This window comes from Ambystoma mexicanum, chromosome 2p (genome assembly GCF_040938575.1).
Source record: "Ambystoma mexicanum isolate Mex_15411 chromosome 2p, UKY_AmexF1_1, whole genome shotgun sequence".
NCBI classification, from domain to species: Eukaryota; Metazoa; Chordata; class Amphibia; order Caudata; family Ambystomatidae; genus Ambystoma; species Ambystoma mexicanum.
The window spans coordinates 1010431875-1010456233 of NC_090923.1; the positions used below are offsets into that span (position 1 = coordinate 1010431875).

The 24359-nt window shown below is 44.7% G+C and overlaps 1 protein-coding gene across 2 annotated transcripts in view; it reads right to left on the bottom strand.

Moving 5' to 3' along the window:
- PCNX3 (pecanex 3) overlaps positions 1-24359 on the bottom strand; it is a 1956057-nt gene that overhangs the window by 1255922 nt on the left and 675776 nt on the right. For both annotated transcript variants that reach the window (XM_069644841.1, XM_069644840.1), the window contains one exon: positions 2694-2854. In XM_069644841.1, coding sequence (XP_069500942.1) covers positions 2694-2854 — 161 coding nt within the window. The remainder of the gene's footprint in view (positions 1-2693; positions 2855-24359) is intronic.

The following is a 24359-nucleotide window of genomic DNA, read 5'->3' on the forward strand; positions in this document are numbered from 1 at the left end:
GCTACCTTCATTGGGTTTTGTCTAACCTCTCAGAGTCCCCCGTTCACTAGAACTAGGATGGCCTTCTAAAATCGGTCAACCAGGCTTGATTCTAAAAATCCATCTTAACAGGGGAATGAAGAAAGTGGAGCAACTTGAGTGACCACAGTGAGGCGGAGACAGGCGATCCTCAGGCAGAAAACACAAGAGCAGGCTCAGCACAGCTTCCCTTGGAGTGAGACGGATGAAAATACAGGAGCAAGCGACTTGTGTCACAAGCTGAAGATCTCCACAGTTCCATAGTTCTCCTCGGAATGAGTGACGGCTTCAGAGATGTAGCCCAGGAGAGAGCAAGTAAGCCCACTGGTTGGTCCAGGGACACTTTTGAACGCTCAGTAGGCAAGGATCCTTGAGCAGGGATTATGACCGATTGTTCCCACCTGTCCAGGAGTTGAAGCACCAATGAAGGCCTTCCTGAGATCAGGAAAAAGGAGGTGGGCTTCACCGGGACAACACTGGAGTCTATGCTCGTCAGCTGCAGGAGTAGTCCTCGGTTCGTCAACGGGCTGCTCTTCTTCAATGATCTGCTGAACAAATGATGGAGCCATGCTTTTATCCAGGATTCAGGCTGGGGGCAAGCCCACCAATGGTAAGGAAATACACAATTGAAACAGCCGTGGGTTGTCCAATCACTGAACATCACATCTGCCCAGCAACAGACTTTCAGACAACAGACTGTCCTAGCCCCTTCCTCTGGCTCACACACACGACGTCCCGTAGCCTGCGAAAGCCACAGTCAGTGTCAAAAGTAACCACTGCACCATGACCCCTGGGCTGCCCTCATCCAAACCAAGCACAGAAGACTGTCACGAATGGATTCTGGGAAACCTGCAGTGGTATCTGTAAGAATCGGAGTGAGGGGGTTAAGATAACATACCAATTTCTGCACTACCTGTCCTCCATAATCCAACATTAAACGTAAAGTCTTGATCCTAACTCACTCCGACCAGACCTCTGGTGGTGGAACCTGGGTTAAGGATTCTTTCCTAGGTCTACCAGGATTGAGTTGAGTACTTACCTGAACTTTGCTATAAACACATCCAATTTTGAAAGCTTTCTAAAACCAGCACTACAGCCCACTGCATTATTTCCGAATAAGCTGGCCTGAAGAAGCTAACCTTTGGAACTTGTGACTTTTGGGCCTGTGTTGGTTTGACCTATTTTTACTTGCATCTGACTACTCACCTGTATTGCACTGCAAATAATTCATATACAATTCTGCATTTGCTTTTTTGTGTGACAATACTTACCTGCTAGTTTCATATGCTTAGTGTATATGCGACGGCCTTACAAATAAAGTGTATTGTCAAACTTGAATTATTGGTGTTGCTCTGTATAGACTCATTGTAGCCCTAGACCACTCTCACACTTTTCCTGAGGCAAAGTCTTAACTGCTCAGCTACATCACCTTGATTGGGTATTGGCTTACCTCTCAGTGTCTTCCCAGTTTACCATAAATAAGGTGGCCTCCCAAAATCCTTCCCCCAAAGCTGAAGGGGGAGAGTGGGCGATGGTTCTCTCTCCTCCACAGGGGCCTCCCTCTGAATGGCCTCACTGCCCCTCTCAGACTTGTGCCGGATCTCCTTAAGTTCCGAAATCTTCTAAAGACCTTCCTTTTCTCTTACTCTTTTCCCTCTTCCCTCTCCCCTATACCCTTCCCCTGCTAATTGTCCCTGTCTGCCTCTTTGACTGGCTGCCTGGTTCCTTCAGATTCTTACAGAGCACCAGGCCCTACTCGTCCAGTCTATCCCTGCACTTGGCTCCCCTGGCCCCCTGTGTACTTGCCCTTCTTGGGCCCCCCTGCACTAGCCTGGCTGGGCCTGCACCCCTTTAGCCCTTCCAGCCCCATACCTCACACTTACCACATGGCCCTTCCTTCTACTGCACTCCGGACGTTCCTTCCCCCTGTATTCCCCCTGGCTGTCTGGCACTCGCTTCCCACAGCCTTCCGCCCTCTCCAGCACTTCCCCCTTCCCTCATCAGAGGAATGTTCATATGAACAAGGAGAGTAATGCGGAAAGTGCTACATATTCCTGCAAAAAACTTTGTTTAGATATTGCAAAGGCTGGGGTTATGAAGCGAGATCAACACAGGACTTTCTTCGAAAAGTCATCACTTTTGTAGAGAGGGTCAGATTCACTGTGATTTCATTGCAGAAATAACAGCCGTACAATTACAGAGTGCAAAGAATATTGCAAGAAAAAAATATCAAAATGCCTTTTACAGTTCACATTGTAAACATACCTAATTTGAAGGGGGGCACCCCCCAAACCCCCCTTACCCCTCCTACTCTCTACTTACTAATCTCTCCTAGTCTCCCTCCTCTTTACCACAATTTTAACCTAAATCTGTTTATTTATTGTTTAACACCTAAAACCCACCCCTATCATTTTCTTTTCTTTATTTTGATATTTTTTCTGCGGTTAGGCATTTTTTTACCCACGCTATTATATCATGCAATATATTTTCATCTTTGTAAATTAATTCTTCATTATTTCCTGCATTATTATCACTTGATACCAGAGGCTCACAGTGAGGCAAGGTTTTGCCATCAGTGTTACTTTTGTACCATTTCAAATGATGAAGCTTGATTGAATACTTATCAGGCCAATTTTTGTTTAGATATTAAAATAGAATGTTGGCAGGATACTCACCGGTCTAGAAGAGCCAGCAGAGCTAGGCGGTCGTAGCGCACTCTCATCCAGCGTCCTGGGAGAAACCAGTATTTGTAGTACTGTTTAGGCTTTGACTTGTCCTCGATCATCAATGTGTTCTCTCGAGATTCGTGGAGGGACTCCTGATCCAGCAGGTCGAACTACACCAAAGAGTGGAACAAGACATGAGCAAGTATGGCCAAGCTGTTACACAAAGCAGTCATACCATTGCACGCTATAGAAAGGAGTATGACAACAAATGCAAGGGGTGCCCATTTACATCTTAAGACTTCAGAGCAAAGAGATATGTATTCTACTTCAACACTGTGCAGGCTGGTGCCCCTACACCAGAGCCCATCATAAGGCGATTTGTGTCTGAGAACGCACCTATAGTTGAGGGGCCATCCTCAGAAGATTTAGCTTTAATAAGTGGCAGAATTTGCACCTCTCCATGGACCCATTTCCAAGGGATCGCAAGGGAGAGACGTAAACTCTCCAAAGCGAAATTCTGAAATAATGTTTTCTTTTACAACCAAATTCTGACCAGGCTGAGTTTGTGAATTGGCATATAAGACTACATACTGCCCTGTGGAGCAGCAAATTACAACCTTGTCAATACCACTCTTGGAAGCAAGTTATGTAGACAAGAAAACAGGTTAACGAGGTATTACTTTTAAAAGGGCGAGTGGTGGACAATAATAAAGGGCATAACCACATTATATTAAGTAAAGGAATTGCAAAGCAGTGTAAGGAAATATACTTTAATCTTGTTAGAAGTAACTTTGTTGTTGATGCAGGGGATAGGTGAGCAATTCTGGTTCATAAAGCCGTTAAATATAGAGAGATTGCTTAGTTATTTACACTTTTAAATAGGAAAGCACCCTAAACTACAAAGTTTATGAGAGGTACCCATTCGACCTTTACTGTATCAAAACAGATACAGCCTCTGTTTGAAGGTGTTAGGGGAGTTTTCCTAAAGTCCTACTGGCAGTAAGACTTTAGTAAGCTACCCCAGTGGTTTGTAGATCCCAAACTCTTGGTATCAGTCTGTACTAAATGAGGACCTTGGTAGAGTGATAGAGCAGTCGGGCTGATCTTAAGAATCACTTTAAATACTTTAGATGTTTACACTAGAACACTTCGGAATACTTGAGAATACACTTCAAAGGCATCTTTCACTTTTGCGTTTGTTCGAGGTTACATTTGTAGCAACGTTAGAAAGGGAAAAGACAATGTGATCGTATTATCGGTTATTACGCGCACCTGCGGTTTTTAACAGATATTACAGTAATGCAGTTACTCTGCAAACACATATAGTAAAGTCACTTAATGGAAGGAAAATTGTTAGTTACTGTAGCATAAGCTTGGTCCAAGGTTTTATAGAAGGTTTCTTCGCCCAGTAAGTCTTTTAAGTCCCATAACGCAGCCTTAGCTAACGGTAGTTCGGAGAGGGTTCAAACTCTTGGCAAGCAGCAGAATACGTAGAGTTCCTGTGGATTTCTTCCAGTCTCTAATGTTCTTGAAGCAGCAAGTTAACAACTAACAAGGGAGATCTTATTAAAGGACTCGAAGAATGGACACAAGCAGCAGCTTGAGTCGCAGGTAATAGGGGGTTGCCCTGGACACCTCTACATGCACTCTAATGCTCTGGAGCAACTACTTGGAATCAGGTAAGCTACACATTTTTCCCCACAGTACCTTAGGTTAGAAGAAAATGTTTGTGCAATATTGCAGCTCTGGATCCGACATCCGCATTCCTTGGTCTCATGAATGAAGGCAGGACAATGGACTGGATCTCTCAGCAGCAGTCTCGAGGTAGGACCTGGAGCACAACTTTCATTAACTTCTTGGTTCACTCTGTGGTTTTGGCGCCTTTTCTGCAGCACCAACAAAGGATACAGATCGCCCAAACAACCTTCTTCGCTTCCTGCAGACCCACGCTCTGATGAGGGGTTCTGGGCGAGTTGGATCGGATCTCTGGAGTGTCCTTACGGGTTTAGCAAAGATATGGACCATTTCAGCCTTTCCACAATGATGCACTTGAAATGGGCAGCAGGGCTCCTGGTATTGGGCTTCCGCAGCTCTGCAAACTCCTAGGACCTCGGGAGATGGCTCAATTTAAAGTGCGTCTTGGGACTGGCTGTTCCCACCAGCCAAAGGGAAGGAGTTGTCCTCTTTGGAGCTCCTCTGTCGCATGGAAAACGGGGTCAGGACAGCAGTGGTCGCTTCACAGTATTGCAAAGGGTCTGCAGGCGTCTCTGGTCGTCGTCTTCTTCGGTTACTTCAGCTTCCAGTGGTCGACTTGCTTTTCACTCCGGAACCCTCACTTTATATACAGTTCCAGCACACACTCCTCTGCAATCTCTCCCAGAATTGTACAGAAAGGGGCATTTCAGACACCCCTGTGGGAGCTGGACCTATTCAGGCACCCTGGCAGTCAAAGGACAGGGGGGTGGAAATTCCTCCCCCACTTCCTGCCTGGCCAGACACTCTGGAGCCTAGGAGGGGACACCCAAGGGCTCCCGCCAAAAGCAAAACACTCACACAGGCCTCCCCCCCAGAATGGTAGAAGGGCTGACAAACACCAACCATGCTAATAATGGCGAAAGAAAGAAGAAAAAAGAAGGGAGGCAGGCCCCATGTTGGTACTTTAGTGACCCTATTGTGCACTACAGAGGTTATGGACATTGCCTGCAGCAGGGGCGTTGCTAGGGGGGGCTAAGGGGGCTATAGCCCCTGATCTTTTGGTTGTAGCCCCGGATAGAATCTCAGGAGCTACAGCCAAAAGATTAGCTAGCCCCCAGTCCCAACAGTTCCGACATCAGCCTAGCCCCGGGTCTTTTCCAGACCTAGCAACTCCCCTGGCCTGCAGTATAAAAAATACACTATAGTAGGTAGAACACATCCACTGCCACAAGCCATAACTAGGTGATTTTCTATGTGACCAAAAAGTCACAGGAGCGGAGCGAAGGGGGATACTAGGTATCCCTTTGGCACTCCACCTAAGGTGGTGTATGCCAATCTCTCAGACTATCAAGTATTGGCAGAGATACTACGTATCACTCTTTCCTTAAGAACTGTAGTTACTTGAGGATATTTAAAAAGAATCTCAAAGGAGGACTGTAAGGGTCCCCAGCAACACTGCCCATAAGGAGCTGTGTGCTGCATTAGAAAAATACAGATGCCTTTAAGATCTATGAATTAGACTGACTCCATAGTACACGTAGAATACAAAGTACAGAGTTCAAAAAGACAGAACCCAAAAGAATGAATGAGTGGAAAAAGGCTCCACTCATTCAGGATTTAAAGAAAAAGGTCCAGAAGTCCAGCACAACGTTCTGGGGGTCTCACTAGGAGAGGTGATGACGCATACAAATAATGAATCTCCCTAAAAGAAGGAATTGCCTAGGCCATATGTTTAGGGTTTAGAAAGTCCAATCCAGTTTGCAGGGCTTCTCTTTATAAACCTGACTGGCCTTGTCCTTGCAGGGCACTCAAAGCTATCCTCTCAAGAGGGTTACAGGATGGTGAAATGGTATAGGCTAGCATACAACACACAAAGGGAATGTAATGAGGATAAACAGAGAGACATACAGACATACAGAAAGGGAGAGACAGCGAGAAGTACAGACAGGGAGAGACAGCGAGACATCATTCTGTGTTAGGAGGAGCTTTCAAAGTCACTACCTGGAAAAGCCAACCTAGGGTTAAGTAAGGCTCTCACAACCCCAGTTGAACTAAACCATGCACTTAAGTAACATAGAGCAAGCAAAAAGGCTGAACTAAAGAGGAAGTACAAATAACCGTATAGACAGTGCACAGGTTTACACACCATTTTAAAATCACAAGCGCTAATCAAACAGGAACGCGCATAAACTAAAGCAGAGAGGGAGTTGCTAAAACAATCAGAATATTGTAATTACACCTAAAAGGCATGCCACGCAACATACCGAACTTCAGAAACCCATCCCCAGATAACAGTCTCTCTGGAACTCTTTTTGGTGATCGACAAAGGTTCCTGAGGGTCACATGTAAGTAGCCTAGGAGAGACAACCCAGCTAGGGAGTCTAGGACAAAGGGCATACAGTGCAATGGGAAAATATTTAGAAAGGCAGTTAAGTGTCATACATTAAGCTGTAGAGTTCTGGGAGGCAGCTACCACCCCTGGGGTGCAAGAGAATGACCCCCATAAACCCTGACCAAAACACCACTATACTGGGCCAGGGCTGCATAAAGCTAGTAAGCAGGAATTTGCACCCAATGCAAACCCAATGGAGGGGGTCGGGTGGGGGGTGGGGGGGTGGAGGTGGAGTTCAAGCGATATAGATTTGCCTCACCATTGTCGCGGTGAAGGTTCATCGGGTTGCGGGTTAAAGGATGATCACCGCTGGTTGTCTTTCGGTTCCACTGAAGATGTCAGACGGTTGGGTGTGGGGGATTAGGGGGGTACAATAGGCTTCTCTACTGGTTCCTGCAGCAGCCCTCCAGCGGCCATCTGTCGACTTCTTCAGATCTCTTCAGCTCCAGTGGGCGACTCAGTTCCTGGGCCCAGCTACCCTCCTTATATTCAGAATTTAGGCTGAGGTCGACCCGGGGCCTCCAATAAGGGAGCTTGCACCATTCAAGCTTAGAGATGGCTGTCCAATAGTGAACAACCAAGCTTCCAGAATTTGCCTAACAGCTATGCCTCATATGAAAATTTATTGGGGCCCACGTGAAACAGTAAAAATTAAATGACTGCCACCAGCCTGTTTCAGAGGAGGCCTTAAAAAGTAACAAAGATGTAGCATAGGATAAATAAAATGGGACACAGTGTCCCCACAGTACTCACTATAAGATGACAATGCTGCAATGGGAAAAACGTCATAAAATGATGCCAACTCCTGCACTGATAGAACTCTAGGCATGTAAGCATTTCAAAGACAGGACACTCCAGAGCATTAAACTAACAACTGTGCGGCCTATGCTCTGCAGGTCGAGAACGAACAGCACACCGCCTTGAGGTAGCCAAGGCAGTGGAACTGGAAGGAGGGGGTGTTAGGAAAGATGTTGTTTGTGATCCTTTCCTCCCATATACTTCAATAAGACACACTTTCTTCTGGCTTTGCTTTGAACACAATCCTGACTTTTTGGAGGTAAGTAAAGCCTTTTGCTTTACTTCCCTTGCCTATTTACTCAGTCTTATGGGGAAACTGACTAGAGTCCCTAAGACTGTCAGTACTGAGTGACTGCCCCCCCCAGTAACTTCGTTTCAGTGTTGGGAGTCCTCTCGCATTGCTCTTTGAGAATTGTGATTTGTTTTGATCTTTTGTGATAGCTTTGGATAGTATTCGTCAATCCTTTTCATCGTTAACCGTTGCGGTTGACTACCAGCAGCGGGGACCCGTAGTTGGCGAAGATCAAGTTCCATCGTCTTATCTCGTCAGGTTTTCAGGGGGCCCATGCTCGGGCTTACATCTCACCTCAGCGATGTCCGATGTGGGCAAGACAAGTCTCTTCAAGGCCTTTGAGAAATGTGGCCTGAACATTTATGTCGAGGATCAGCACCCCAGATGCCTGTATTGTCTGCATCCGGACCATGATGAAGATGATGTGAGATCTGCCGTGGGTTCCCGGCAAAGGACAAGCATGATCGCGATTGCAGGTCGGTGGCTTGGCTCAAGGAGGAGACGGACCCCGATGCAGCCTCCGGGCGCAGTCATGCCTCGTCAAGGACCAGCCGGTCCCATGAGCATGCTGCCTATGAGAAAAAGAGGTTGAGGTCCTTTGATGATGCCCCTTCACAGAGGATCCAAAAGAAGGTAAAGCACCACGCATCTGATCCCACAAAGGTCGCTGCTGCTGAGGGATTTGGTTTGGGAAGGGCTCATTCCCCGTCTGACTACGGTGAGCCTACCGGTTTATGGGGTGCCTTCTGCGAGGAAGTTCCAAACACAAATCCTCTTCAAAGGACAAGTCTTCGAAGAAGACGCCGGCTGGAGACCCGTCGACAACTTTCTCTTATTCAGCTGTGGCAGAGACCCCGCCGATGACGCCATCATCTGCCAGGACCACTACTTCGTCAGTGACTACTTCATCTTCCAAGACTTGTACCTCACCAACGGCCTCATCGTTGACAACCACGACTGTTGTCGATGACATCTTGCAACCACCTCATCGATGACCACCATTACTTAGTCGACAAAAGGACTGGCAGCGACTGTTGTTTGTACAGTCACAACACCTACAACACCAAGGGTGGCTCTGCCTCAGAGTACCGCCATCTGCTGCAGTTTTTTCAGCCATGACTTCAGCGGTGAAGACGCCAACTTTGCAGGTTCCCATTGTCGCCTCATTCCCAAAGGATTTGGGTGGGCTGAGGGAGTTGCTGCCTCCTACAGACTCCCTTCTGAGACCCTTGAGGGTGTCTCCCCCGTGTTTGTTGGGTCCCGTATGAGGTGGTCTCAGATTTATAGTAGCTCTGAGAATGAGCATCTGCCTGAGTGTTACTACTCGGACCCTGAAGGGGGCCAAGTACCCTTATCCCAGGAGGAATCCCTGCACCAGGAGCCGATTAAAAGTGCGCCAAACCTCATAGTGGAAGAATTCGGAGAGACAGAGCCCACAGTGGCAACATTCAAAGTGAGAAAGAAGAAGATTACAGTGGCAGAATTTAAAAGAGGCAAGGTGCAAAGTTTACAAAAACCACTCCAGGCAAAATCTAACAGTGGCAAAATTCAAAGTTAGGAAGGTCCCCCAGTAGAAATATTCGATGTTAAGTGACAGCCACAAAGTTCAAAGTGACAGAATTTCACAATGGCAAAATTCAAAGTTAAAGACTTGCAGAGGCTGAGTTCCAAGTGACAGGGTAACAGAGCAGCAAAATCCAAAGTTAAGAACGTCTCACAGTGGTAAAAAAATCATAGTTAAGAAAGTCTCAGAAGGGCAAAATTCAAAGTTAAAAACTCTAAGCAGCAAAATTCAAAGTGACAGAATACTAAAGTGGCAAAATTCAAAATTAAAAAAAGTCCCAGAGGGCAAAATGCAAAGGTAAAACAGCAGAAAAGTGCAAAGTGAGATAATGTTGCAGTGGTGTAATTCAAAGTGATGCAGTCTCATAGTGGCAAAAATCAGGGATAAGAATGTCGCACAGTGGCAAGATTCAAAGTTAAAACCTCACAGCCGCTAAATTTAAAACCGCAGATCTCACAGTGAGGAAAAGTTATGCAAGTTCCACCATGGCAGGATTCTAAATGTATAACTCACAGCACCTAAACGTAAAGTTAAAAAAACCTCACAGCAGCAAATTTCAGAACAACAGTTAAACAGTGGCAACATTCACAGTGACAAAAGTCGAACAGGCGGGAAATCTCTTTGGTGACGATAGAAAGTAGCAAGAAAAGAAATTGAGTATACTACTTCCACCCTTACTTCTCCCCACTGATCACCTGAGCTGGTGGGGAGGTGTAGGGGGCAACAGTGCAGGGCTGGGCACCAGTTGAACAGGCAAACAGGGAATTTCCCTTATCCACTGCACTTTGCTGGCTACCCGGGCAAGGCTGCCCTAGGCTTACTGTAGAAATGGAACTGGGGAAGGCTCAGGTGACTTCCTGGGCCTATTGGATGCCTGGATTTCTTAAAGGAATAGTGCACTCAAAAATATTATTGTACCGAGCGTTCGGGCATGTGTTTTTAAGCATACGTTGATCGATCGTACAGACATTTCCTATGCACCTTACCATAGTTTTTCTCACTTTTAGACATGCAAAATCAGGCAGCAGGGCACAGCCATCATGTGCTAATCTTATGCGTTGCTTCATCACCCTAAGGTGAACTGCCCTGGCGGCACTAAATCATATCCCCCAGCCCCGAGGCTGACATCACTAGATGAGTACGGCACATTTCACAACGCCAATGCATGTCTCGTGTCAATGTTGTCTGTGCTCCAGTTAATGACGTTTCTCCATGGAAATGGCAGGACGCCTCTTTCCTCAATAAGTATAAACAGACCGCTTCTCATCAGACAACATCAGATTTGTTTTTCCAATCATTTCACCGTCTTTTTTTGTGTATCCTGTGGCTTGTTTCTGCTCTCTTCAGCTATCTTCGTTGCTCGTAGCCCGTGTGAACAGATACTAGTACCATCATTACTATCTATTTTAATTTTGTTGCATAATGCCAACAATACAGCCCTACCAGTATGAGCCAGAGTATTCCGAGCCGGAATTACTCGAAAGAGAAAGATGTAGAAACAATGGGGCTTCGGATGACAGTTGGGAGGACGAATCAACAGATCAAGAGCCTGAGCCTAGACGCATGGACAACGTCTCCACCTGGTGTACCTGCAATCGGTGCGAGGTAATACCAACCAAGGAGGAGAGATGCTGCCGAGAAACCTCTGGATGCTTGTCCTACATATCGGAAGATGAGACACGGCCGCAATGTGTTACCAAGCTGCATGACAGGGCAGCCTGCCTCACATGGTCCACGTTGAGAATTAGGATGGCGCTTATGCACGAACTACGTGCAACAGTTCGCCCTCACAATCCAAGTAATGAGCAAGTGTACTCTAGATACGAGGTCACTTAGGACACTAACATTTAATGTTTTTCTCCAATATTGTCTTAACTTTGATCTATCACTGCCAAATGAATGTAGTCTGGCACTTCAATACATCTCTCGGGATTTGGGGAAATCATAGTGGCCATCTTGTGTGTCTTTCACGTACAACCCAAATGAAATGGAATGCATAGTTGTTCACTTTTGTAATGTGTCTACACTTTAAAGCCCAAGTTGATTGATCCGTGAAGTAACATTTGTACTGGCAACAATGCCATAGGATACAAGATTTTCAACTAAGGTTTGATACACTTATCTTGTTCATTTAAATACAGTTTGTATCTTTCTCTTCCACAGGTGGTAGAGGTTGGTGGCCTATCGTGCGTTTACATGGTGGCTTCATGGGAGGTTTGGACACCGCGTTCGACAAGTAATACTCGCCTGTGTCGCTGGTGCCATTAGAGACACATTCCCCAGTGACATCGGTCAGTACAGGGGATTTTCACACACTGTGCTGCAACCCAAAGTTTATAATGTGTAGTACATTTGTGCCATCAACGTCAGCAACAAAATAAAATACAACGGAACTTTTAAGAACGGTTGTTTCAATTTTTCAGTGAATCAAGTACACGCTCACTTGTCCTGGCAGGGCTGACCATTGAGCAGTGTTCCTGCCCTTTCCTGCATGCCTCTTGGACGTCCACCCCCCCCCTAACCTATCAATGGCAGTTCACACCTGTGTACGTGCCCTCCCAAGGGGACTCTCAGGGTGGGAACGACGGAGGTGCCAAACACGATGTACACTTCAAAGGTATCTTCCGCGCAGGGGCCATTGTAAACATGGCCTCAGCAGACCCAGTGTCTCCAGGCAGGCTCCCCTGAAGCAGGCCGCGCCACTGCTATCCACATAAGACCACGCCATATGCATGTCACTCATTCATAAACACACCCACTTTTCTAATTCTTTATAAAACCCCTTGATATTTATCGTGATAACATCTGTGAGCACTGAAAGTCATCTCATGATCGCGCTACCTGTTCTCCTGCTACTAACTACCCTGCTTGCTGAATCTAACTGTTTGTTGGTCAAGGTAAGGGCAGGGCACCTAATCATCTCTTATTGATCTCTAAATTTCTATCTATTTCGAACAAATGTACCCAGTGGTGTAATATTCATTCATCTCATTGCCATTACCATTGACTTCTGTTTGATTTGTTCTGTTCTCGATATATAGCAATTGTCATCAATGTGAATTGGGATAGGATTGCATCCTTCGCGTACCGTGTCTATAAGCATGTTTCCTTTTGATGCATGATAGTACATTCAAGGGACAAGTAACACGTTGTTATTTTTACAGATGATTTTTCAACAATGACTGCTTGTATGGTTTACGATTGCCGTTTTAAGAGCCATATCAAACCTAAAGGAACAATAATGCATATATTGCCGAGAAACATAGATCGAATAAGAGAATGTGTCAGATATTGCGGATCTGCACCGGAAGAGCTTGAAAGAGCCCAGGATATCTTAGGGGAATTGAGGGGTGATCGATTCCGCATCTGCAGCATGCACTTTGCCACGAATATGTACGACGAATCGCAGTACACAAAGCAGCATCGACTCATAAGGTCTTGTAAATTGCTTCCAAATGCAATTCCAACTCTATTCATGCACACGCTGCTTCATGTGAATTACGGTTCATGATTTAGCAGTAGGCCTTGGGGTGTAATGTTTCTTACTAAACTTTGCATATTTACCAGATTTTATTGCTCTATAACTATACCCCATTTTGCTAGACATCTGTCTATGGTTTTAGGAGCATCATAGAAAATGATTTATGAACACAGAAAACTATGTTATAGTGCCCTTCGAAATAAGCACAATCTTTTCGTAATTGGTTGCTTCACATGTCAATTTTTGTAGTAGAGCATATTCACTGAAGCACAGACTATCGGTAGAGATTTACAAGAGACACGTCCAGTATAACAATGATGAGACATACAGACTTGTTGAAGTTAATATTCTTGAGAGTTGGATCTTCCCGCAAATCTAATTTTCCCTTTACCACTTCCTGACAATGCACTGAAATGCAACAACTTCGAGCACCCATCAGGTAGTTTTATTTCACTATTCGATTACGGAAATGTAATATGCATGGAATTTTAGATAACATGAAATACTTTGAGTATCCTGTTTGTTTACATAATGTTTAATTTATGGGTTTTTATTGATATGTACCATTGACTACACCCGATTGTGCCTGTTCAATTTCACTGTTTTGATCCATACTTAAACAAGTACTGTGTAACAGGTTGACACAGGGATTTCGACTACAATTACATCATCCTTTGGAGCTGGTCCAGAGCATGAGGTATGCGTACTGACAGTTCCGATGAATGAAAAAAAGTATATCCTATAACTGATACTATTAGAGAGTGACATTATTATAAATGAGCATCTTTTCAAACTTTTACCATTTCAGTTCTAACGTTACAATTCCTACCCTAATGCCGAATACAATGCAAAATGATTGAGTGCAACATTACAAACAGTGAGTTTCGCACAGTGATCTCTAATAGAATACAATAGCCATCAATCAGGTGAGATTCGAAATGTATATTTTGACTAAATGACGTACACATTTTACGAGGGTATGTATGTAAGCGATGTGTGCGAGGAAAGAATTTGATTTAAGAAACAATTGACTTTTTTTAAAGAATATTCTATTCAAGAGATGTATACAAGGTTAGGAATTAGAAGAGGAGGCACATGGATCAGAGGTGGCGACCTAGCTTGCTGGTGCGTTTGTTACAGTGAACAACACAGTTTCACAGAAAATCAAGAAAACAAGTGCAACTAACGCACAATTTCACATACAAAAAGTGGTTTGGGCTGGTGGTGTCTTCATAACAAGGTTTTTTAAAATCTAAAGTATTTGTATTTTATTGCTTATAAAGCGCTTTATAGTTCAACAACACAGGAACATTAAACATGTAACATAGAAGCAATAACAGTATATTTGAGAGAAACCAGAAAAACAGCATGTGGGACAATTTGCATTTGAGGAGGAAGAAGAATGCAGGGGAGGGGACGGGAAAAAGGGAAAAAGCGTAGGGAGTGGTGGGAGTTAGGAGGGAGGATGGCGATCATGGGGAGAGAGGGAAGATAGAGGGACGAGGAAGAGGGTATTGAAAGGAGAGAGAAAAGGTATCAGGGAGGGGAGTAGAGAAGGAGTGCTTTCAAGGAGGAACGGAAGGAGGAATAGGTGGAAGTGGAGTGGATAGTGAAAGGAAGGGAGTTCCAATGTAGGTGGGCAAGGAGCTGAAAGGAGCGGAAATGAGAGGAGGTGCAAGGTGGTGGGGGGTGGAAAGTAAGAAGAGATCTGCAGAACGAAGGGAGCGAGAGGGGGTATAGAATGAGAGAAGAGAGGAGAGGTAAGGAGGGGCAAGGTCATGAAGAGTTTTAAAGACAAGACAAAGGAAGTTGGGAATGGAAAGGAAGCCAGCCAAGGTTGGAAAGTGAGTTGGAGATGCAATCATGGGGAGAGAGAAGACAGAGTACGGATGGCAGAGTGGTAGTGGGATTTAAGGGGAGCAAGATGGGAGGCAGGGAGACCGAAAAAGAGAGAACAGTAGAAAAGGCGAGAAACGATAAGGGAGGAGATTAAGAGCTTGGTAGCATGGAAGGTGAGAGAAGAACGGACTTTAGGGATATTGAAGAGGTGGTAGCGACAAGAACGAGATCTAAGGGAAATATGGTGAGTAAAGGACAGGGATGAGTCAAAGTAGATTCCAGGCATGAGTGCTATATAAAGTGCTATATACTGCATGTTGAATTTACATTGAATATGTTTTTTTTAACAACTTTATTTATTACGGTTACAGATTTAACTTAGCATTACATGAATTATTATGATTCCCTTAGCTGCTGGTATGCATATAGCTGGCCCATTCCTACATCTCCCAAGGTCCTTCCTCTTCCACCCCTTTAGTCTATGATGCTCTGGTGGGTTGGCGATCCGTCAGGGCTTTGGGGGCCCAGAAAGTTCGATATCAAGCGGGATTGAAATGTTAACGCCGGGAGAATATGTTTTTACAACCCATCTCTTAGAGGCACAGAAGAAAACGAAGTATGAAGACACAGACAACAAATGAAACCAAAGACGCTGCTTGCCAAACAGATTTCACCATGGAGCAACTACTATTTGAGACGCGGCGTAGTCCAATCAATAGGCAGACTCGAGATGCTTATGCCCAGTGGCTAGAAAATGAATGGAATGTATCCGGCGAAGCAAGCAAAGTGTTTTTGGACCATTGCTATAACGTGAGAACTCAACAAGAGAAGAAGATACTGAATATAAGGCAGATGTTTTTGAATTACTCAGTGACCACTTCACACAATCTACACCCGCAAAAAAAGGGCCACCCAATAAACAATCGACATTGATGGTTTCTCCAATTCGTGTGCAAATAACACAAGCTGAAATAACAGACGAAGCCTCAACGTAATTGACTGAGGAACTAGCCAAAGATGTCTACTTCAGTGTGTCCTGTTCGGCCGATATGTCCACCACAGTTGAGTCACAAACCACATTCATGCAGACGATAGTCTAATAAAGGATCACAAATACACTGTATTCGACAGCTGCCTGGTACAGATTATACTGATGCTGAAATGTGTCCATCCAGTGAGGGGGAAAGCATGCTGGGAGCCATTGGTAAATGTGACTTGTGTATCACAAGGCACTAACCTGAAAATCGAAGCCACCTGTGCCCTGCTCCATGCTACATTTTCATGGTCAGCTCAACCGATGCTGGGTAAAGTGCCCGCTGGATATCTACTGTGTTCATCAGCTTCACTTTTCAGTGGCTCTACTTTTAGTAAGTTGTCCAGCGGAGTTCGAGCAGAGTTGAGCAGTCTTTGCAGGAAACCCCAGCCTGCCTCTCTCTCAGCACTCCACTCAGCAGCTACCATTTTGTGGGAGGACCTACAAAATCTACCCAGAACAGCGGAGCGGTCGCGGAGTTCGAGCAGAGTTGAGCAGTCTCTGCAGTCCTTGTCAGGATTTAAGGGCTACTGGGCTGCTCCACAAGAGAAATAATGAACTCGAAATGCTCACCTTCAGAATTCGAAGATGCGGAAAAAAGACACCTTAGAAGTTCGCGTCCAACATCTCAATCAACCAGCTACATGCCGCCAAAACAAATGGCCAGAGCACGCCTCGCAGGCCAATCTAACATGGGCTTAAAATTGCCGCCCCCGAAGTATCCTGCACCCAGTGGGAGCAAAAACTGTGTGGCCAGCGCTGCAATTATGGACACAATCTCTTTATCGGGCGCAACTTGCCAAACTAAGCAGGCGACGCCACAAGAACAAGCCCACTTGGCAACACGGCAATCAAGCGCCACCCTGGTACTCAGCAAAATAAGCTGCGCCTCATCGCTTAAGCACCCGTCTGAAGAACCAACCTCGCGACCAAGTCCCCCAAGCTGATAGCAACCCAGTGCAGCATGTCGAAGGACAGGCTACAAGGGTTGTCGCTTCAACTGGGGAGGCTAATGTCTGCGAGCTAGCCCTTGGTGCAAATTGGAGCCCTGGACCCGAGCTCCTGCTCTCACTTGCAAGCGGCAGCGACCATGAGAGTCTGTCACCGAACCTCCAGCCGAGGCCTCTGCTGGCTTCAGCACCCGTGGTTTCACCTGCTCACAGCGGGACCGCTCGCAAAACCATGGCCGCGCAGATACATGCGGCAGAAAGCGGGGGTGATGCAGCCAGCGAAGAAGGCTGGGCTGAGGCAGAGTCTGAACCTCGCTCTGCTCAGCCTCCTGGCTCCCCGCTGCCGCCTTCCGAATCTCCAGCTCCAGGACGTGCGCCCCTAGAGGCGACAGAAGGATCTCATCTGCCTAGTGAAGGGGAAAAACCTGACCGAGCAAACAATGACTGTCAGGAAAATGCACGCGAAAAAGGAGTGAAAGAATTAGAAATACGTCATAAAACAAAACGTTTGGCTCACAGTGGACTAAAAATACACAAAACAAATGGTACTCAAGAACAAAGAAAATCTCCAAAAAACCGCAAACAATGTAAATTAAAGCAGTTCGACCCAACAAACGAAGCACGACTAAAAACTACATTCTGCAACTCGCTGCAAGACTTCTTCTCAAGGCAAGGTAAAAGAAAACACGAAGTTCTAAATGAACTGATGGACGACGAGATCCTGGAAACTTTCAACGGTCAGATACCTGCACCAAAAGCACGTAAAACGATCTCTTAACATCCTGAAGTCGCAATAAACATGACAAGCAGTGCAAAACGAAAACACCCCTTTGAAACAGAACCTCAACATTTCCCCATCAGAAGCCCTGGAAGCAGCGGACACAACTCATTTGAATAGATCAATACCGCAAGTCCAGAGCTCAGATGCTCAACCACGGTTTCCCGCTGATCCCCCTATACAAGAAAAAAGCATGATCTCTTTGGCGGTGAGCTTGCCCCACCGAGCAACCAGTATAGAGTCAACGCCCGAGCAAAACATGAACTCACATAGCATACACCAGCAGGACATAACACTTAAGAAAGATGCTCGCAAAGAAACTGAGCAAGCCTACGCCCTCCCAGAAATAGAAGCAGTAGTTGACTGGGAGATTCAGACGACGCCAGGGCTCTCGCGCATAAGCTCTTCAAAGAGGGCGCAAAGAGAAAGCCATCCAGTACAAAACCCCTCCTTGGAAAGACCAAGACCAGATCAAACTCAAAACACACCAGTAAGAAATGGAAGGGAAAGTCAATCAATACCAAGTGATACACCCTCAAGAAAACCGGACATGATGACCATAATATCGGATATAATTATAGCCCTAGCTCCGTTCGGCAATCTCTATGAGGCACTAAATGACACATTAAAGGACCAGACAACCCTTACTGCCCTCATGCACACAAAATACATTTTTCTAGAGGGTTTCATTATGGCCAAAGAACAAGAGGCAAAATCAAAAGATCACACCACAAGATTTGAATGTGAAGCCCCAAAATACCAGTCAACTGCCGAAACTCAAACAGAGCAGCAGTCAAGCCACCAGATCTTCACCTTCCATAGTAGGCCACAAGAAGGACCAAAAACAAAGAGAGTTCCTGAAAATAAAGAAAAAACAAAATTTCAATCGCTCAACCAAGACTGCATAACAATAGGATCTCCTCCAAAAAACCGATGCCTCTCATATGTCTCAGCAACTTCAAAAAAACATTCAAGTGGAAAAAACAAACAAATCAAACAAACCAATAGAAAGCATGATTTCGGGAAAGGACTGTCTAGTAAAACCCAGACAGCATCCCTCTACCACTCCTCAATGTCAAAGTACCTCGCCAATATAACAAGCTCCAAAACAAAAACCTCAAAAATCTCCACGATCCATTGAAGACTTCATGGGGGACAAAACATTAATGGATCTGACAACACATTCCACACCAGTGCTAGAAGCTGAAAAGGGTACAGATTGTGACTCAGAACCCAAATTAACAAAATCAATTCGGACAACATCACCAAAAAAAAGAAGGCGAGACAGTCCATCACCACAACGCCAAAACTTCAAAATAACTTCCAGATATCCAAAAGGCCCATCCGGGCGACACAAACAAAAAATAGATACGCCAACTCAACAACGAAGACAAGAAACGCCCCCAAATAAACAAGACTTCAAACCCAAAGAAAATATCCATCACGGGAGAAACACCCCCACAAGAGTAAGAGACAGAGTGCCCACTTACAGACAAACAAGCCGTTCTCAATCAAGACCAAAAATTAGACGAGCAATCGTGAGGAAAACATGGATCTCTCGAACAGAACAATACAAACGGGCACAGACAAAAACTTTCAAAATAGAACAAACCGACCAAAACTCTGAAGCAGTAATTTTAAACAGGGTCACGCTAATGAAGATCTTCAGAAACATCAGAGCCCTGAAATATCTGAGATCAGAGGACATTACCTTAGGAGAACCATATCACAAAGCTTGAAAGCAAAAGCCTACATCCATATAAAAGAAACGGCTGAAATAAACCAGTCCAAAGGGACAATCGAGGATCTACATCAAAGAGGTTACCAACTCACAGAACTCAAAGTGGACCGTCAACTTTCCAAACAGCAAGCCACCAGTCTTTCCAACAGTCCTCAGTCGACTTACCCAAGGAGAAAAACAAAAGAAAATCAGAACACAGCAAATACCCCTCAAACGGGAGATCGACTTCTCTGCCACCGGGGTCCCCTAGAAACAAAAGACAAGGACCTACCGAAACCACATGACGACAAAATAATGGAGAGGAACTACCCAAACAAAGAAAAAAAAACACGAAAACCTTAGAGACCCGGGGGCCACAGAAATCACTAAAGGACAGACAAAACAAACCAGACTCTCTTTTGCACCAATAAAGCAACTGTGGGCATGGTTGCCTAAACCATCTTCAGACACGACTACTAAATAGCAATGACTAACAAAAGCAGAAATAGAACCACCTACAGGTAAAACATCAAGACCGCTCCTGGAACACTCAATCTTGAAAATGGCCTCTTGGAACACTTGCGGCTTTAAACACCTGATGACAACAGGTAAAACAAACCTAGGGGATTTCGACATTTTAGCACTACAAGAGACCTGGCTCACATCTACGCCGGTGATGGACGGCTATGAAATAACGTCTCCAGCCTCAAGAGGCAACACAGGACGCCCGTCATCTGGCCTTTTAATCGCAGTTCGGTCAGGAAGTGGCTTATCAATAGAAAAGAAACTATTCGCCTCGCAGAGACATCTATCGGTCCAAGTGAGGTGGGCTCGTCTAAACCAAACAACGACCAAAACCTTGGAAACACAAATTGTAATAACAATTTACTGGAACCCATAAAAAAATCGAAGACGATAACTTCCTATGATTAATCGAATCAGAAATAGACGAGATACAAGTAAAATGCGAGAACACTCATTTAGTCATCTGCGGTGATCTGAATGCCAAATGTTTGAATACCTTGCCGTCTCTATCAACAGCCAATAACTCCTCCAGAGGACATTTAAGAGGCCTTAAATGGCTAAAATTAATGAACTCAAGAAATCTTCATAATACGGCACAGCTGTCAACAACAAGTCCACAAATTCCAACTTGGAAACGGGAAGCCCAATCGGGCACAATTGACTACATATTCGCTTCCGAAAAAATGCTAACCCTCATAACCTCGTTTGAGGTGTTACAAACTGATGCAAGCGATCATAACATCTTACAAATAACATGGTCCACACAACGCTTGGAGAACCTAATAATGACGGAACCAGTGGAAGTATCTGCTCAAGGAAACCACCTAAAACTCACAGGAAAAAGGAGTTGATGTACAATTACAAAAAGAAACTGGAAAAAAACCTAGACAGGCGCAGAGCAGAAACACATGATCAACCGCTGCTGATTCAGTACAAGGTAAATCCCTCCAAACGTCAAAAAAAAGGTAGTAACCCTCAAGGGCCCCATCGGTATGACAAAATACTGGTAGATAGGCGCCGGGAACTAAGAAGACTAAAATGCCAGGCTGCCAAATCCAGTTCAACTTCCATCAAAAAAAGGCTAAATGACGGAACCAAAAAGTACAGATCCTGGTTGAAATCCTACCGCATGAAACTCAACCAACACGATTCGGAGGAGATGCTTAGAAAGGTAGTGGGAAAAAACTCCAGAGAATTTTGGTCACTTATGAAAATAACAGACGGCAAACAAGACCACAAGTAAAATGAACGCGGTTTGCGAAGAAAGATGGAAGAGCCACTTCTCTGCCCTGTTCCAAATCCCTCAAGGCTCGAACGCAGTGAACACTCATGGAGGGTCCTCTGCCTGGATAGATCTCACAAACGTCGAAGACATTAAAGAAGCGATCGGCAAATTGAAAGCAAGCACAGCGCCAGGCCCGGACGGAATAACCAATATTGACTTGAAAAACAACCCCAAGGAATGGGCCAATTTCATCAGCCTTGTCTTTGAAGCAACAGCCACCTCAAAGTCGATTCCCCAGTCTTGGACAACGGCAGCGGTGGTACCGATCTTTAAAAAGGGAGACAGATTCGATCCGAGCAACTACCGTCCAATAGCTTTACTGGACACAATTGGGAAAATCTATGGCTCTCTCATATTAAAAGGATTTCAAAAATGGGCAAATAACTCACCAAGCTGGGACCCTTTTCAATCAGGCTTCACGAAGAATGTTGGAACATCGGTAAACATAATGATATTGAACATCATAAAGAACAAATCCTGTGTAAAACACCTTAAGGTCTTCATTGCTTTTGTGGACTTAACACAGACCTTTGACAGGATCGACCGTGGCAAGCTATGGGCAAAACCTGAAGATTGACAATGTCCAAACCAGCTCCTCGACCCGATAAAAGCCCAACATCAGGACACATCAATGAGGGTGAAGTTAAATCACACAGGAGCTTTATCAGAAGAAATCAAAACCAAAAGAAGTGTAAAGCAAGTATGTCTGCTAGCCCCAGCCCTCTTTACAGCTTTCCTTGGCGATGTCAAAGACTCCGGCAAAGAGCTCAGAACCTTTGCACCAAAACTAGGAGCTACTCCGGTCCCAAGGCTGTTATACGCTGACGACATCGTTCTCCTCGATCAAACCCCCATAGGGCTGCAACGCCAACTAAACAACCTTGCAAGTTTCATCTCCAAAATCAACCTTGAAATAAATATTGGAAAAACAAAAATAATGATTTTTTAAAAAATGGCAGCCCGCAAGAAAACACACCACTGGAACATCGAGAACATCAAAATTGAAGTTGTAAAAGACTTAAAATATCTAGGAGTGGCAATCAACAGCTCAGGGAACGAGGCAACAATTCAATACAACCCATGGGAAAAAAACTAGGAAACTAGCGGCCCAGGGACGAGCTATGGACAGGAAATTTGGCCGCTTATCGTTACTGCCGGCCATAAAATTCTTCAAAGCCAAAGTCACCCCCCTCCTTGATATATGGGGCCGTAGCATTCTTAAAAATTCCTCCGGGCATTTGGGAAAAGCTGGAGGGCCTGTTCTGGAGAGAAATATTGTGATTCCCAAAATCTTCACCAATCGCAGCTATCAGAAGAGAACTGGGACTATCATCTTTGAAAGTGGCAGTGGACATAAACGAGATGGCACTATACAGAAAAGCAATTATGCCTGAAGCTCCTCCACAATACAAACTAATCGAACAGGAAATACAGAGTGGTCACTGCAAGGCACTTTCAGTCTGGGCAGCAGAAAAAGAAAATATTCTGGAAGAAATAGGTTGTTCGAAGGAAGACCTTATTTTAAATCCTACAAAAGTCAAGAAAAAGATGGCTCAACGCGACTGGATACTCACACAAGAAAAAACAGTATCGATTAAACTCATTGGCCACTTGCCACAGCTAAATAGAAAATTAAATGAAAATGCCTCAGTCATAAAAAGATTCCCGAACAAGTCATTAAGACAAACCTTTTTAAGGGCAAGATTAAACCTCTTACCAACAAATGAAATCAGAGAAATAAGAGGCCTCTCAAAAGATAACATCTGCAGACTCTGCAAAGACCCCTCACAAACTGAAACAGTCCGCCATCTTTTAACAAAATGCCTGAAAACCACTGTTCTGAGGGAAACCTATTTAGCTCTGCTACTAAAACCTTTTGAGCTACGTGAAGAAGAGACCTGGTGGAACAGACTTATAAGTGGAAACAAAACCAGCTAGACAATCGCGGCAGCAAAGATTCTAGAAGCGGCTCTAGCAAACTGTCTTGGAGCGGAAAATTCAGCTGAACACCGACTAAAATGCCAGGACTACAGAAACACTTCAGAAAGACATATTACGCCACGCAAAAGAGAAATCCCTCAGACAGGCGGATTCAAACAGCTATTTACCCTACTACTCGTAAATTGTCCAGCTTCCGACAATTTGTGGGACTTCAGATCCTTGCTAAAACGCAGTACTATAAATATCAAAGAGAATTTTTATTCCCCACTGTTAGCGAAGCCTTGAAAATTTAACAAATGTCAATTGAAAGGACATTCTCTGACAAGTGGTTCAGCCTAGCTGGCGATGGACAATGTGACAGTCCTGGATTTTCAGCAAAGTACTGCACATACCACTTTCAGGACATGGAAACTAAAAAACTTGTGAGTTTGGTGGTCGTGCAGGTGTCTGAATGTAAATCTTCAGTGGCCATGGAGAAACATGCTTTTATAAAATCACTGGAAGATCTCCAATCGAGGGGAATGCATATAGACCTCATAGCCACCGACAGACATGTTTCAATAGCCAAAGCCATGCGAGAGCAGTTTCCAAACATTCGCCATCAATTTGATGTATGGCATGTTGCAAAATCAATTAATAACAAAATCACAGCTGCTGGTAAAAAAAAAAAAAAAAAGGTTCTGAAAATATTTTACAGTGGTACCAGTCTTTTAGCAACCATCTTTGGTGGAGCTCCAAAACTTGTGGTGGGTCTGTGGAAATTCTACTTGAATAATGGCGCTCATTGATGCACCACTGTTCCAACGTTCACTCATGGACAGAGAACCAACATTTTCACCAATGTGCACATGGACTTTATCGGAAGAGCAGGAACACAAGAAGAAGTGGTTGGTTCCATCTGCACCCCCACACAAAGCTCTTAAGAAGATCGTGTTTGATAAAACTATCAAGAGATATGAAGGGACTCAAAGAATTCTGTTACACAGGAGATTTGGAGGTGTTCCACAATAAGTGCATAAAGTACAGGCCCAAGAGATTGCATTTCGGCATAGATGGGATGCAATATCAGACTTTACTAGCGTTCTTAGCGCATAACGAGAATGTAGGGAGAGAACAATCGAGGACTGCGGGAAACTTTGGGATGCTTCTTTACACAATGGCCTTTACGAAAAAAAGCAAAAAATGGGTGGTCAAGCCAATATACCAGGAAATGGAATTCGATTTTGTGAAAGATCTCACTTTGACTGTGTTGGACATAGTGACTCATGGAATCGCTCATGATGTTGTTCCTTCGACTCATACATTGCCACAAAACATTGCAAACGTGCCCTGTCCACCGAAAGCAGACCTCGTGGAACAGTTGACTTCCCGGTACAAATGAT